At 37.3% G+C, this 14,793-nt stretch overlaps 1 protein-coding gene across 1 annotated transcript; it reads right to left on the reverse strand.

The window, feature by feature from the left end:
• Positions 1–6,253: 6,253 nt before the first annotated feature.
• LOC103681430 (olfactory receptor 6-like) lies at positions 6,254–7,198 on the reverse strand. Its single transcript, XM_008710993.2, has one exon. It carries the CDS (start codon positions 7,196–7,198, stop codon positions 6,254–6,256), a length of 945 nt encoding a protein of 314 aa, XP_008709215.1.
• Between the last annotated feature and the right edge of the window lie 7,595 nt (positions 7,199–14,793).

Here is a 14,793-nt window from a genome sequence, read left to right on the forward strand (position 1 = left end):
TTTCACCCCTACTCCCCTCCCCTCTGGCAACAATCAGTTGGTTCTCTGTATTTACAGGTCTGATTCTGCTTTTTGTTTGCTTGTTTATTTATTTGTTTTGTTACTTAGATTCCACATATGAATGAAATCATATGGTATTTGTCTTTCTCCGACTGACTTATTTCAGTTAGCGTAATACCCATCCATGTTGTAAATGGCATAATCTCATTCTTTTTTATGGCTGAGTATCATTCCATTGTATATCTATACCACATCTTTATCTATTCATCTATTGATGGACAATTCAGTTGGTTCCATATCATGTCTATGAGAAATAATACTGCAATAAACATAGGGATGCACATATCTTTTTGAATTACTGTTTTTGTTTCCTTTTAGTAAATACCCAGTAGTGGAATTATTGGATCATTTTTAAAATTTTTTGAGGAACCTCCATACTGTTTTCCACAGCGGCCATACCAATTTACATTCCCACCAGCAGTGCATGAGGGTTCCTTTTTCTCCACATCCTCACCAGCACTTGTTATTTCTTGTCTTTTTCATTTTAGCCATTTAGACAAGTGTAAGGTGATATCTCATTGTGGTTTTGATTTGCATTTCTCTGATGATTAGTGATGTTGAGCATCTTCTCCTGTGTCTATTGGCCATCTGTATGTCTTCATTGGGAAGATGTCTGTTCAGGTCTTCTGCCTATTTTTCCCCCTAAGATTTATTTATTGATTGATCGATTTGAGAGAGAGCAAGAGAGAGCAGAACACAGTGGAGAGGGGCAGAGGAGAGGGAGAAAGAATCCCAAGCAGACTCCATGCTAAGCGTGGAGCCCCACATGAGGCTCAATCCCACAACCCTGAGATCATGACCTGAGCTGAAACCAACAACGGACACTCAACGAACTGTGTCACCCAGATGCCCCCCAAGTCTTCTGCCCATCTTTTAATCAAATGGCTGGGGTTTTGTTTTGGTGTTGAGTTGTATAAGTTCTTTATGTATTTTGGATATTAGCCTTTTATTGGATATATTATTTGCAAATATCTTCTTCCATTCAGTAGGTTGCCATTTTGTTTTGTTGACGATTTCCTTCATTGTGCAAACTCTTTTTATTTTGGTGTAGTCCCAAGAGTTTAATTTTGCTTCTGTTTCCCTTGCCTGAGGAGACATACAGAAAAATGTTTCTATGGCTAATGTTAAAGAAATTACCACCTATGTTTTCTATGAGTGTATGGTTTCAATCTTCACATTTAGGTCTTTAATCCATTTTGAGCTTATTTTTGTATATATGCTGTAAGAAAGTGGTTCAGTTTCATTCTTTTGCATGTAGCCGTACAGTTTTTCAAGAGACTGTCTTTTCCCAATTATATATTCTTGCCTCCTTTGTCATAAATTAACATATAAATGTGGGTTTATTTCTGGACTCTTTATTCTGTTCCATTGATCTATTTTTGTGCAGTACCACACTGTTTTTATTACTACAGCTTTGTAGTCTATCTTGAAATCTGCGATAGGCAATAGTGATAACTCCAGCTTTGTTTTTCTTTCTCAAGATTGCATTGGCTATTTGAGGTCTTCTGTGGTTCCATAAAAATTTTAGGATTATTTGCTCTAAAAGTTTTGTGAAAAATGCTGTTAGTATTTTGTTAGGTTTTGCACTGAATCTGTTGGTTGCTTTTGATAGTATGGACATTTTAACAATATTAATTCTTCCAATTCATGAGCATGGAATATCTTTCCATTTGTTTGTGTCATCTTCAATTTCTTTCATCAATGTTTTATAGTTTTAGGTGTACAAGTTTTTCACCTCCTTGGTTAAGTTTATTGCTAGGTATGTTATTCTTTCTGGTGCAATAGTAAATAGAATTGTTTTCTTAATTTCTCTTTCTGATAATTTATTATTTGTGCACAGAAATGCTACTGATTTACTGGGTATTAATTTTGTGTCCTGCAATTTTATTGAATTCATGTATTACTTATAGTAGTTTTTTGGTGGAGTCTTTAGGATTTTCTATGTATAATATCATGTCATCTGCAAATAGTGACAGCTTAACTTCTTATTTACCAATATAGATGCCTCTCACTTGTCTGATTGCTGCAGCTATGACTTCCAGTATTATATTGAATAAAAGTGTGAGAGTGGACATCCTTGTCTTATTTCTAATTTTAGACAAAAAGCTCTCAGTTTTTCACCAATGAATATGATGTTAGCTGTGGGTTTTTCATATATGGCTTTTAATACGTTGAGTTATGTTCCCTCTAAACCTACTTTGTTGAGAGTTTTTATCATGAATCGGTGTTGAATTTTGTCAAATGCTTTTTCTGCATCTATTGAGATGATCATATGATTTTATTTCTTCATCACATATATTCATTTTTATTTAATTTTCATGCCAACCTTTGAAGGTAGATATTATGACCCACATTTCATAAATGAGGAAACTGAAGCTCAAGGAAATCAAAGTTCTAATAACCTAAGGAATAGTCAAAGCTAACAACTGGTAATGTCAGAGTCTGAAGCAAAATATTTGCCTCCCAATTATTTTCCCAGGTACCCAGTTGCCAGTGAGGCTGTTTTAAAAGCCTGGTTATGTTATTTATTGGTAAACCTGAGTGAATGAATTAGAAGCACCTAGAAAAATATATTGGGGGAAATTCTTTTATAGATCCTAAAATATGGTCTGACTTACTGTGATAAGAAAAGAAGTGCAACCTAAGAAGGAAAGAGTAAGGGATTAGTTCTGTGCAGTAAAGTAACTTATGCTTATTCTGAGAGGAACTAAGTGTTTCCTAAAGGCATACACACACTTACAATAAATGGCAGAAAAGCTGGGCATGATATATTCAATACCCGAGTTTAAATTTGCTGAATGTGTTACTCAGAACTCTCAGAATCAATTCAGTTTGGCAGTAACATCATGTGAATGGAAGAAAAGTAGAAAGTATTATGGAGAAATACTTGAAAAACTAAGTGGGAACAAATGGTTTTATATTTTAATTCAAGTTCTGTCATATATCATACTTAAGTAGAAAATGAGGTTTGCCTGTGTTATGTTATTGATTTCAAAATCTAAATACATGTGACTTTTTTAGAGTGGTATACTTATTCCAAGCATTCCCACTGAGATTTATTTCAATTTGACTAATATTTATCAAGTGTCTTATCAGTCAGGATTCCAGTAAGAAGCAGAAAACAATGTTTCCTGACATTTTTGAGTAGAATTAAATGTCATGACTAATTCACTGAAGCTGGGCAAGATAATGACAACCAACAAAGGATGCTGAGCCAAATCAGGATTAGCAGTGCAGAAACCCAGCGATGGCTGCAGCCTCCAAGGGGGCACCCTTGTTGCAGGAGCTGTATTTGTGGCCAGTCACCCACCCAGGAAAGCAGAAATGAATCCCTTGCCATCTCTTGCCTGGCATCCTTCAACTTCCTGCTGGTGCCTCCTATTCACTCAACCAAATTGGAAGCCAGAAGCCAACAGAAACAGGGTGTACAGTCAACAGAACCAACTCCTCCCATCCCCTCAGTGTTAAAGGAGTGCAAAAAATAGATAACTGGGGGGCAAGGGGATAGAGAATAACCAGCGCAGTTGCCTACTGTGCCAAGGACTGTGGCTGGTATTGTAGACTCGAGGATGAATAAGGTTAGTTTCTGCCCTAGAGGAACTCACAATCTAATGAGGAGCCAAACACAAACTGGCATCTATCAATCAGAATGAAAAGTTACTGTAGTTGAGGCCTTGTTCCTGCTTCACTCTCTGTGGCTACCATTCATGTGGTAGAAGTGCTACAAGCTAAAGATCTAGTACATGCAGAAACTGAAAATGCCTCTGTAGAACTTGTTATATGTTTATAAACCTATATAGTAAGAAATTCCACAAATTGGTAAGATCTGTATAGGTAAACATGAATCTTTTTTCTCATGTGACCCCTTTGTCCCTCATGTCACTTTGTGCTAATCATCTTTCAGATCTTTGAGTGTGCCGCTATTTCTCTTGCCATCAGCCTTTCCTACCTCTGCAACACATGACCTTCACTACTGTCCACCATTTTTTCATCTAATTCCTTCAAGTGTTAGCCTAGATGTTACCTCTGCTGGAACATTTTCCCTGTACTTGCATCACCACTGTTCTAACACTGAAGGTAACTGTGCCTTTATCTTCCCTACTAATCTCTGAACTGTTTGAAGGAAGAATCTGTGTCTATTTTTGTTGTTGTTGTTGACCAGTATATTCTCATGGGCTATAATAGTCCAAAGAATAGGGGCACAAAAAATACTGAATGAATGAGTAAATAAATGAATGAGTGAAGTTAAGCAAGATAAGACTTAGTATATTGTAAGTATTGAGTATATTCAGGTGACTAATATCATCAAAATGGATATCGGTAAAAAAGTGGGGTTGGTGTAGGTGGGGAAAAGATTAGATATTAATGAGGTTCATGAATGCTAGAGTGATTCTAAAGTAATAATAAATAGAATGAGTAGGTACTATTTAACTCAAATTGAGAATTCTGAAGTGGTAAAGTAACATTATAAGAGCAATATACATATAAGAAAAATTAGTCCACAAATGTTGAATAGCATTCAACATTCAGGAGACCAATTTTAGACTCCTACTTAAAATGGATAGGATATGGGGCACCTGAGTGGTGCAGTCGTTAAGTGTCTGCCTTCGGCTCAGGGCATGATCCCAGCGTTCTGGGGTCGAGCCCCACATCAGGCTTCTCTGCTAGGAGCCTGCTTCTTCCTCTCCCACTCCCCCTGCTTGTGTTCCCTCTCTCGCTGGCTGTCTCTCTCTGTCAAATAAATACATAAAATCTTTAAAAAAATTATTTTAAATTTAAAAAATAAAATAAAATGGATAGGATATAGAGAGGCAAGGTAGCTCTTTCTGATTTTTTTTTTAATATTTTAGTTTCTGTTTTTTCTCAATTTTAGTTTCAACTCTGTAGAATTCTCCCTGGTATGCTTCTTTTTCTAATCAGCAGATCCCTCAATCTACCAATCTCATTTGTCTTGGAAAATTTTGTATTCATTTTTTCACATTACTTATGTGTAGGACATATTTTATATTGATAAATTGAGGCTTTCAGCTCAAACAGATATTGATGTAATGGTATTCCATTTGTTTGCTGATAATAGTCTTTTTTTTTAAAGATTTTATTTATTTATTTGACAGAGATAGAGACAGCCAGCGAGAGAGGGAACACAAGCAGGGGGAGTGGGAGAGGAAGAAGCAGGCTCATAGCAGAAGAGCCTGATGTGGGGCTCGATCCCATCACGCCGGGATCACGCCCTGAGCCGAAGGCAGACACCCAACCGCTGTGCCACTCAGGCGCTCCTGTTTGCTGATAATAGTCTTATTACAGCATGGAAGGCCACAAGAATTCAAGAGCCCAAAAAACAATTTCTCAAGAGACATATAACAACTGCAAAATTTGCAGTAATACAAATTATTTCATCTCTCATGAAACTGTTGTTCCCATCCCTAGAATGAGAAATGAGCTATTATAGTTCTGGAAGGAGGCAACAATTGGAAAAAAAATTGTGAAATGCTCAACAATATTATTAGTATCAGTGGAAGTTTGTCATCACTAACCCAATGCAATCATAAACATCATTATAACCACCATCCCTACTACCACCACCACTACCATACCGTTATCACTTATCCTCACATTTACACATATCTTACTGACTGGATTGCTTATTCCTTCCAGGAATTAATGTTTTTTAACTAATGTGCCCCTAGAGCTACTATCACAGACTCTTATATAGAGAGAGAATCCAATACAGTGGATTGTGGAACTAGACTCCACAGGTTCAGATAATGGTTTTGATATTTATTCACTATGCAATGTTGAACAACTTATTTAACCTCTCCGTGTATGTTTCAGTTTCCTGATCCATAAGATCAGGCAAGTAGTCATAACTAACTCATAAAGGTGTTATGAGAATAAGATAGTTATTATATGTAAAGTGCTAATAACACCTAAAATTTATATATGTCAAATATTTATTATTATTTCTCTGCATGTCAAAGTAATTTTTAAATATATACAGTGTGTATTAAAACTAATTCAAGATTAAAGAAATACATAATGTGTCCTGTTTCTAGCTTTAATTTTTTCTCTCTTCCCATGCTGTGATTTCTTTAAGAATGTAGATTTATAGAATAACACTAGTAAGCAGAACCATGAAGTGTCACAGGAATGACATCCTTGCCGAGACACTGTCTCGTCCTCAAGGTAGCAGGGCTTAGCTGAGCAGGAGGCACTGTCCAACACCCATGGTCTTTTTGATAGCATTTTTGACTTCCTGGTTCCTAAGGCAGTAGATGAATGGATTTAGCATGGGTGTGAGGACTGCATACACAGCTGAGATTAGTTTGTTGGAATTAAATGATGTAATAGCTCTGGGCCGAACATACATAAAAATCATGGCTGTATAATAAATTATGACTACAGTGAGGTGTGATGCACAGGTGGAGAAGGCTTTCTTCCTTCCCTGGGTGGAAGGTATCCGCAGAATGGTGGAGACAATGTAGACATAGGAAAGGACAGTGGTGATGAGTGGGAAGACAAGAATGACAATAGCCAAAGCAAAGTCCACTAGCTCAGCTGTGGACATGTCTTTGCAAGCCAGCTTGAGGATTGGTGAGATGTCACAGAAAAAGTGGTTCATGACATTGGAACCACAAAAGGCAACATGTGAAATGAAATAAACCTTGATGACAGAGACCATGAAACCACTCACATAGGAGAAAGCCACCAGCTGTACACAATAACCTGTGGTCATAATGACTGGGTATTGGAGAGGGTGGCAGATAGCCACATAGCGGTCATAGGCCATGGCGGCCAGAAGCACACACTCTGTGCAGGCAAGTGAGATAAAGAAGTAGAGTTGGGTCATGCAACCTGTGAAGGAGATGTGCCGTCTCTGTAGGAGGAATCCATCCAGCATCTTGGGGACTGTGACGGAGACATACCAGACCTCCAGAAAGGACAAGCTACTCAGAAAATAGTACATGGGCTTATGGAGGGAGCCAGTGATCCAAACAGTGAGCATGATGATAAGATTCTCTACCACCACCAGCAGGTAGACCACAAGGAAGAAGAAGAAGAGCAGGACTTGTAGCCATGGGGCAGTGGGGAAGCCCACCAGGATGAATTCACTGACCAGAGTGATATTTTTCCCCAGCATGACTAAAAGCACTGAGAGGTATTGAAGTCTTATATAATGGCACTACGAATAATGAAGATGATTATGCTATCAGACAAGAGACCAAAAGAAGTTAGTAAATCAGACTTCCCTGCAAATGACTCATAAAATAACTTCTGTTAATACAAAGTAATCTTGAAATGTGAAAGCACACATTTCCATCAAAGTTTTTTGTTGTTCTTTTTTTTTTAATTTTTATTATGTTACGTTAGTCACCATACAGTACATCATTCGTTTTTGATGTACTGTTCCATGATTCATTGTTTGTGTGTAACAGCCAGTGCTCCATGCAATATGTGCCCTCCTTAATACCCATCACTGGCTAACCCATCCCCCCACTCCCCTCCCCTCTAAAACCTTCAGTTTGTTTCCCAGAGCCCATAGTCTCCCATGGTTTGTCTCCCTCTCTGATTTCTCCCCCCTACATTTTTCCCTTCCTTCTTCTAATGTCCTCCATGCTTTTTGTGTTTGTTTTTTTGTGAAAGTCTCTCAGAATCAAAATGCAGTCCCAGAAACCAGTGTTGAACTGTTTGTTAACTACCAAAAATTTAAATTAAAAAAAAATGCAGCCCCACCCCTAATTCTCACTCACCTGATGAAATATTTGAATGTCACTACCCATGTCGCTCTTAGGTCCTTTGTCAATAAACATAGATAGTCTCTCCCTTGTGGGTTCCAGATCTCTGTTTAATGAGGAACTCACTGCATGAAGATTTCCTTCCTCCCTAAAGGAAATGTGAGGGATAACCTCACGTCAGAAAAAGTTTCAAAGTTTAATATTTGGGTGATCCATTGGCTATAGTCCTTTGATCAGCACAGTTTCTTCAACTTTATTTGTGGAAATAAGAGATAGTAATTCTTGGAAAGTTCCTTAGTGACTCTCCAGTTGCTTTCAGACAAAAATGGGAATGTTTTTGCTATCACATAGAGGATGCACTTCATATATTGATCCAGCCGTGTATTTCTTCAGGCTCATCACTTATGACCCTCTAAGTGGTTTCCATGATCCAGCCGTACTCAACTAGTTTCTGCTTCCCAAACACACTAATCACTCTCACGCTTTGTTTACACTCTTCCCTCTTCCCACTGTGCCCATCCCCCAATCTTTATTGGCTGATTCAAGATTCAAGATTCCACTTAGGAGACATCTCACCAAAACTCAGTCAAATGCCTCAAAAGTATTTGAAACATATCTTTTGGGCCTGGTCCAACACCCAAAAGATCCTATAGCTGCCCACATTTCCCTGACCTTGGGTACAACCCCTTCACGTGTTGAGATTTCTCTCCATTACACTGCAATTTTCTAAAACTCAGGGAGATGTTGGTAAAAGGGTGTAAATTTCCAGTTATAAAATGAATAAGCTCTGGGGATCTGATATGCAGCAAGGTGACTGTAGTTAACAATACTGTATCATATACTTGAAAGTTACTGAGATTGTATCTTAAGTGTTCTCACCATACACAAAAAGTGATAATTATGTGATGTCCTGGAGATACCACCTAATCTTATTGTGACAATAATTTCACAACATATACATGTATCAAATCCTCACACTGTACACCTTTAACGTGCCCTTATAGCTCAATAAAACTGGAGGACAAAAGACTTTGCCTTCATGACTGTGAATCCAATGCTTAGGACAGTGATTAGAAAATACATGAATATTAAATGACTATGGATTAACAGGTGAATTAATGAATCCCTTGGAGCTTTGGGATCCACAGAAAATAGATCAGGGGCAGAGGAATATGAATTCAGGGTACTTTGCTGGCAGAAGGCATCTATCTATCAGGCTGCACATCTTTGGACATAGCCTCAGCTTGCATATCCAGTGTATTGTCACAGCAAACATATCCACAGGGTCTGAACACAGTGGATATGATCCCTGGTCTCAGGTTACTTGGTAGGTTGGGTCTGTAAATATCAGCCAGTGTCTCAGGTCTCCTACAGGAGTAAGGAGAACGGAGGCAGGAGGGCATGTGAATATAGTGTAAGGACAGGCACATCTTATGATGCTGGAAGAAAGCATATTTGTGAGGTAGCCCAACTATTTTAATCTTTGGTCCACAGGGTGTCTTTTGAAAACACACAAATGAATATGCCTCTCTGTTAAATATCACACTCATCCATAAAGATCCATAAGGACTGAGGTCAAGTCCTGCCTTTAGAACAGTGCTCACGCCTGGCAAACAGTTTGTCCATCTTACTCTTCACTTGACACACAGAGGGTGGGAGGCTGATCAGGGACTCATTGGACTAGAGATCTTATGGCCATAGCTCATGGCAAGGGACAGAAGAATGAGGCAGTGAAATACACATTACTGACACCACTGCCTCCTTTCCATAGCAGTATATATTAGCAGAGCTCAGGCTGCTTCCTGGGTGGAAAGGGATTGTACAGTACATCCAGGCGTCCAACCAACACCTTCACCCTAAAGTAGTTCTGGCCTAGTTTTTCAGTGCCTTTGACCTAATTCTTTTCCTTGGGAAAAGCAACTGGTTCTGGGAGCCGAAAATAGTGAGCTTTCCCATGTTCTTGTCTCAGTGGGAAGAATGTAGAGACTGTCCTTTAGGGCGTGTATAATATTCCACATTCTCACCATCAGCCACACAATTTCCCACACATTTACCTTTGTCTACTAGTTAAGAGCATTGAATTTAGAGTCAGAACAAGGCTACTAGTTGTGTCATCTTGAACAGAATATTCAACAATTATGGACTTAAAGATACATTGCTGTGAAATAGAATAATGTTAATAATGCCTACCTTACTGGTTTGCTGTGAAAATAAATGTGATAATGTACAGAAAGCACTTAACATAGGAATTGGTCCATGGTTTTTCTGTCTAAGTGTTAGCTATTACTATATTATGTCACATTAGACTCACACATGCTACTCACTCACATGTATTCATATAAACACACAGACATTCATTCTCTCTCTCTCTCTCTCTCTCTCTCTTTTACTCATCTTTTTTCTGTTATATTCTGGGGGAATGAGAGAAGCCAAATTTCCTGAACAGGACTATAGCATCTTTGAAGAGCTCTGAGTTACAAATCACTCATGCCTCTTTCTTATCCTCTTTCTAGAATATTGCTTTCATATATTCAAGCATACCCCTGTTACTTCATATTTTCCTCCACTTTTTGGTCATGGATATACCTCTCAGCAGGTTCTATTTTGTATCAGAGAGAAATGAAGAATTCTCTCTTACTATTTTCTTTGTTTTCAGAACTGAAAGCACTAAGCTCTGGAGTCTCCTCTATGGTATCTGAGGAAAGAAATCCTTTCGTTGTACTATAGAATCTTTTTTCCAATCTTCTATGTGCTTATTTCCAAGAGACAATATGGACACCAACAGACTTCTTCTAGAATAAGAAACATGTCTTTTGGGCCTGGTCCAACATCCAAAAGATCCTAGAGCTGCCCACATTTCCCCGACCTTGGGTAAAGAAGTAGTGAATCTTTGTTTTCCCATTCATTCTCCACAATACCCTTTCTCCTGTCCAATCATGGTGCTTGCGGCCACTTCCCCCAATTCCCTCTTCATCTTTCTTGGAGCTTTCTTGAATCAAGATATCAGATCGACCAATCTCACCTGGAACTTTCAACCACTCACCATGGTCCACCTGCCCTCTCTTCAAGAGTGGAAAATTTTGCAGATATTTGCAACTAAACATAGAAAATCAGGCTGGTTTGCCTATTTTTTTACTTCCTGGAGATCCACATTTGGTTTCTGCTTAGACTGCATGATAAGTATTGCAGCATTAAGAAAGTCTGGAGCTGAGGCAGGAGAATATATTTAACCTCTGGCTTGCCCATGTCTTTTTCCCAGGAGGCTCACTGACAGTCTCTCCTGGCTCTAGGGAAACTGTATGTGCTGCTTAGACTATGTCCAGGGGATTTTGACAGGAAAGCTGAATCTCCATTTACCTACTAGTTCCTGTTTATACCTGGACCAAGTTTACTGATATCTGTGGGTGGGATGTAGCCCTTTTCTCTTACTACTGTATGCAATGTAATCCAACACTAAGTCATTCAAAAGCCAAGATAAGAAACCTAACTGGGTTAATAAGATAACCAATACATTCATTTGCTTATTCACAAAATCACAACCAGCTTTTATTAAGCTCTTATTATGTGTAGGGTACTGTGCTATATGTTCTTTGGAATAAAAATGTACGTCATGGTTTCTGCCCTTCAGGAACTTGTAGTATTCTAAGTAAAATGATAAATATACACTATAATGAGCACAGAATGTGACATGTACCAAAAGAGAAGTACAATGTGCTCTAGGAACTCCAATGAGGGAGTAATGCTTTCTAACTTAGGAATTTAGAAAAAAAATTCAAGAGGTGTGATTCCAGACTCATATAGGAAGATAGTGTGGAAATAGTGTGAGGGGAAATAATTTTGGTTCAGCAGTCGGAAGATCCAGTTCCTAATTTAAGTTCTACCATTTTTAAGAACTTTGATCTTATAAAATTGTCTTTATTCCTCAGTTTACTCACCCATAAGATGGGATAACAATAATTCACTTGTTAACATCATATCATTAATGTTAGTTTCAAAAGTAATATGTATTTGAAAGCAATTCATATACAGACGGAGAGGGAGAACCAGGCTTCCTGCTGAGCAAGGAGCTGATGCAGAGCTGCTAAATGTAAAGCAAGAACTATTTGTCAAATATACTCCAACTCTCTCTTATCAGCAAAATAAAACAGCATCATTATATGGCTTTCATGAGACTGAAAAATCCAGGAAAATTTGAAAAAGAGGTTTTCAACATAGCACATAAAAGCCAAATGTTTGCTGTACATATTGCCATAAGCAAAAAGGGACAGCTTACTTTTTTTATTATAATAATATTTTTTATTATATTATGTTAGTCACCATACAGTACATCCCTGGTTTTTGATGTAAAGTTCCATGATTCATTAGTTGCGTATAACACCCAGTGCACCATGCAATAAGTGCCCTCCTTACTACCCATCACCGGTCTATCCCATTCCCCCACCCCCTCCCCTCTGAAGCCCTCAGTTTGTTTCTCAGAGTCCATAGTTTACTTTTAGTATTACGAAGTCACTGAAATCAGCCAAGGTCCATTAAATTATTTTCTTTTAAATAAAAATTTTATTTTAGGATAATATTTGTTTTACAGAAAACTTTTAAAGATAGTAAAGAAAGTTCTCATATTCTCCTCTTCCAGTCTTGGTTCCCCTAATATTATCATATTTTATTGCCCTGTACACTTTCAAAAGTGAGAAACCAAAACTGGTATATTATTGTTAACTAAATTCCAGGTTTTATTTAGATTTTACCAGTTTTTCCTTATCCTTTTTATGTCACAGGATCCACTCTAAGATATCACATTCCATTGCACTATTTTGTCTCTTAAGTCCTCTCTGATAGTTTCTCAGTCTTTACTTATGCTTATACTTATAAGGGCTTTTTAAGCAAAATAGGGTTTTCAGTACTATAGAAGAACTCTTGTTTCTAAAATGCTCTTTTTCAGAAAGATTTTTGGATATTTTCTGACTCTGTTTAATGTGAAATGTTAGCAAATTATAAAAGGATTGGATTATAACGTTCGAGTAAAAAAAAATCACAATCTAAAATTCATCTGCACAAGGTTGTATTGGGCAAGAAATTAAAGACCAAAAGGGGGGCAAAAAGACCAAAAGGAAAACAGACCATACTGTGAAAAAACTTGAAAGGCAGAGTAAGAAACTTGAAGTTTATGAAAGTTGACGGGAACCAGTAGATATTTTTGAACATGGAAGTCCTCTATGATGTTAATCCTCACTTGTTCTGTAGATGTGAGTTACCTCTGGCCACTCTGAGTATCTCTCCCACCTGAAAGACCCAGTCTGGATCATTACTGTTATCGCCTGTAATGATGAAGAATACTGGAGACTTCCCCAGACACTGCTCTGGCAAAAGAGAATTATAAAAGAATAATATTATCTATGCAATATTTTTAAAGAATGGCAGACTATAAAGATGGTTTGAAACGAACAAGATCAAATGTAACAGGGATAAAATAAAGTCCTCTATGTAAGTTGGGGGTAGAATTAATCAATGGAGAATGAGGAGTACTTCATCTGACAATTAATAGTTTACTTGAAAAATCTTAGGTTTTGTGACATCAAATTCAATATGAGCTATGAGGATCACCACACAACTATGAAAATGCCGTCCAAGTCAAGAGAAGTTTTGATCTTGCTATAATTCACATGGACTCAAGCATCTTTTCATTCATTGTTATAGAGAAATGAATATATGCAGGAAACTGTGTTAAAGACTTTTCCTATACCTGAAATAATTGGTTTTTTTACTTTTTTATAATAATTTTTTATTATATTGTTAGTCACCATACAGTACATCCCTAGTTTTTGATGTAAAGTTCCATGATTCATTACTTGCGTATAGCACCCAGTGCACCATGCAATAAATTTTGAATTCAGAATTCGAGGTGGTTTTTAAAACAAGAAAATAATGCATCTTACTATAAAAAGCTTGGACAATAAAGAAGAGCACAATGAAGGAAATCAGCTTCATGTTTTTACTTCCTATTAACTGGAACTAACCTGTAAGGGGGTTCATATAATAGCTACAACAATGATGCCCAGAGGATGACACTCCAATCCCAGATTGTAACCCCATTTCAGGAATTTATTCTATGGAGATGGTTGGGAGATGTGCCTTAGATGAACTTTTATCTAGTCATTATAAATATAAATTATAATAACATAAAATATAAAAATAAATTATAATAAAAATATTTATAAGGTTATGTAATTGTTTTGGCACAAAAAGATGTGAATATTATATTCGAATTTTAATTAGTAGCAATAAGCAAATAATGCTTGATTTTCTTGCTAGTAGCCTTTCATACTTTATTAAGCAGCGTTAAACTATGGAAAGACAGGCTGCAGCAACAGAAGTCTCCCACATCTGGAGAGAGAAGCTACATGTAGGCTGTTGTCCTCAGGATTCTAGGTCTTGGGTAATTGTACGGAGCTATATTTCTAAAAATCATGCTGAAATACCCTGTCACTATCTCTCCATCCAGACAAATAAGGTTGTGTATTTTATTGGGTAAGAAATATTTATTTAAATAAATATGTTGGTAACAATACCTTTGCCACAGATTGCAATTTATAAGAGTAAGGGCTACATTGCATAGTTACAGCTAACATTTCAGTTAATTTCCTTCTAGTCTAATTTAAACAAATCAGTAAGACTGATACTTTTTCTTTTTTTGAGATAGTCAGATTTTAGATATGTTTTTACAGGTAGAACCATAACATCTGTGCTATCTCCAGTATTCTTTGTTCAGAAAAGCATATGCTTTGGGGTGTCTGGGTGGCTTAGTTGGTTATGTGTCCAACTCTTGATCTAACCTCAGGTCTTGACCTCAGGGTCGTGAGTTCAAGCCGGTGATGCTGGGCATGGTGTCTACTTTAAAATATATATTTTTAAAAAGCCTGTGCTTAGGTTTATGCTGGGCTGTCATAAGCTTTTTTTTTTTTTAATATTTATTTATCTGAAAGAGAGAGCACAAGCACAGGGA

The sequence above is a fragment of the Ursus maritimus genome, unplaced genomic scaffold, assembly GCF_017311325.1.
Source record: "Ursus maritimus isolate PB19 unplaced genomic scaffold, ASM1731132v1 scaffold_16, whole genome shotgun sequence".
Taxonomy (NCBI): Eukaryota; Metazoa; Chordata; class Mammalia; order Carnivora; family Ursidae; genus Ursus; species Ursus maritimus.

Coding starts and splice junctions, on each gene's coding strand:
- LOC103681430 (XM_008710993.2), bottom strand. CDS start 7,198: ATGCTGGGGAAAAATATCACTCTGGTCAGTGAATTCATCCTGGTGGGC.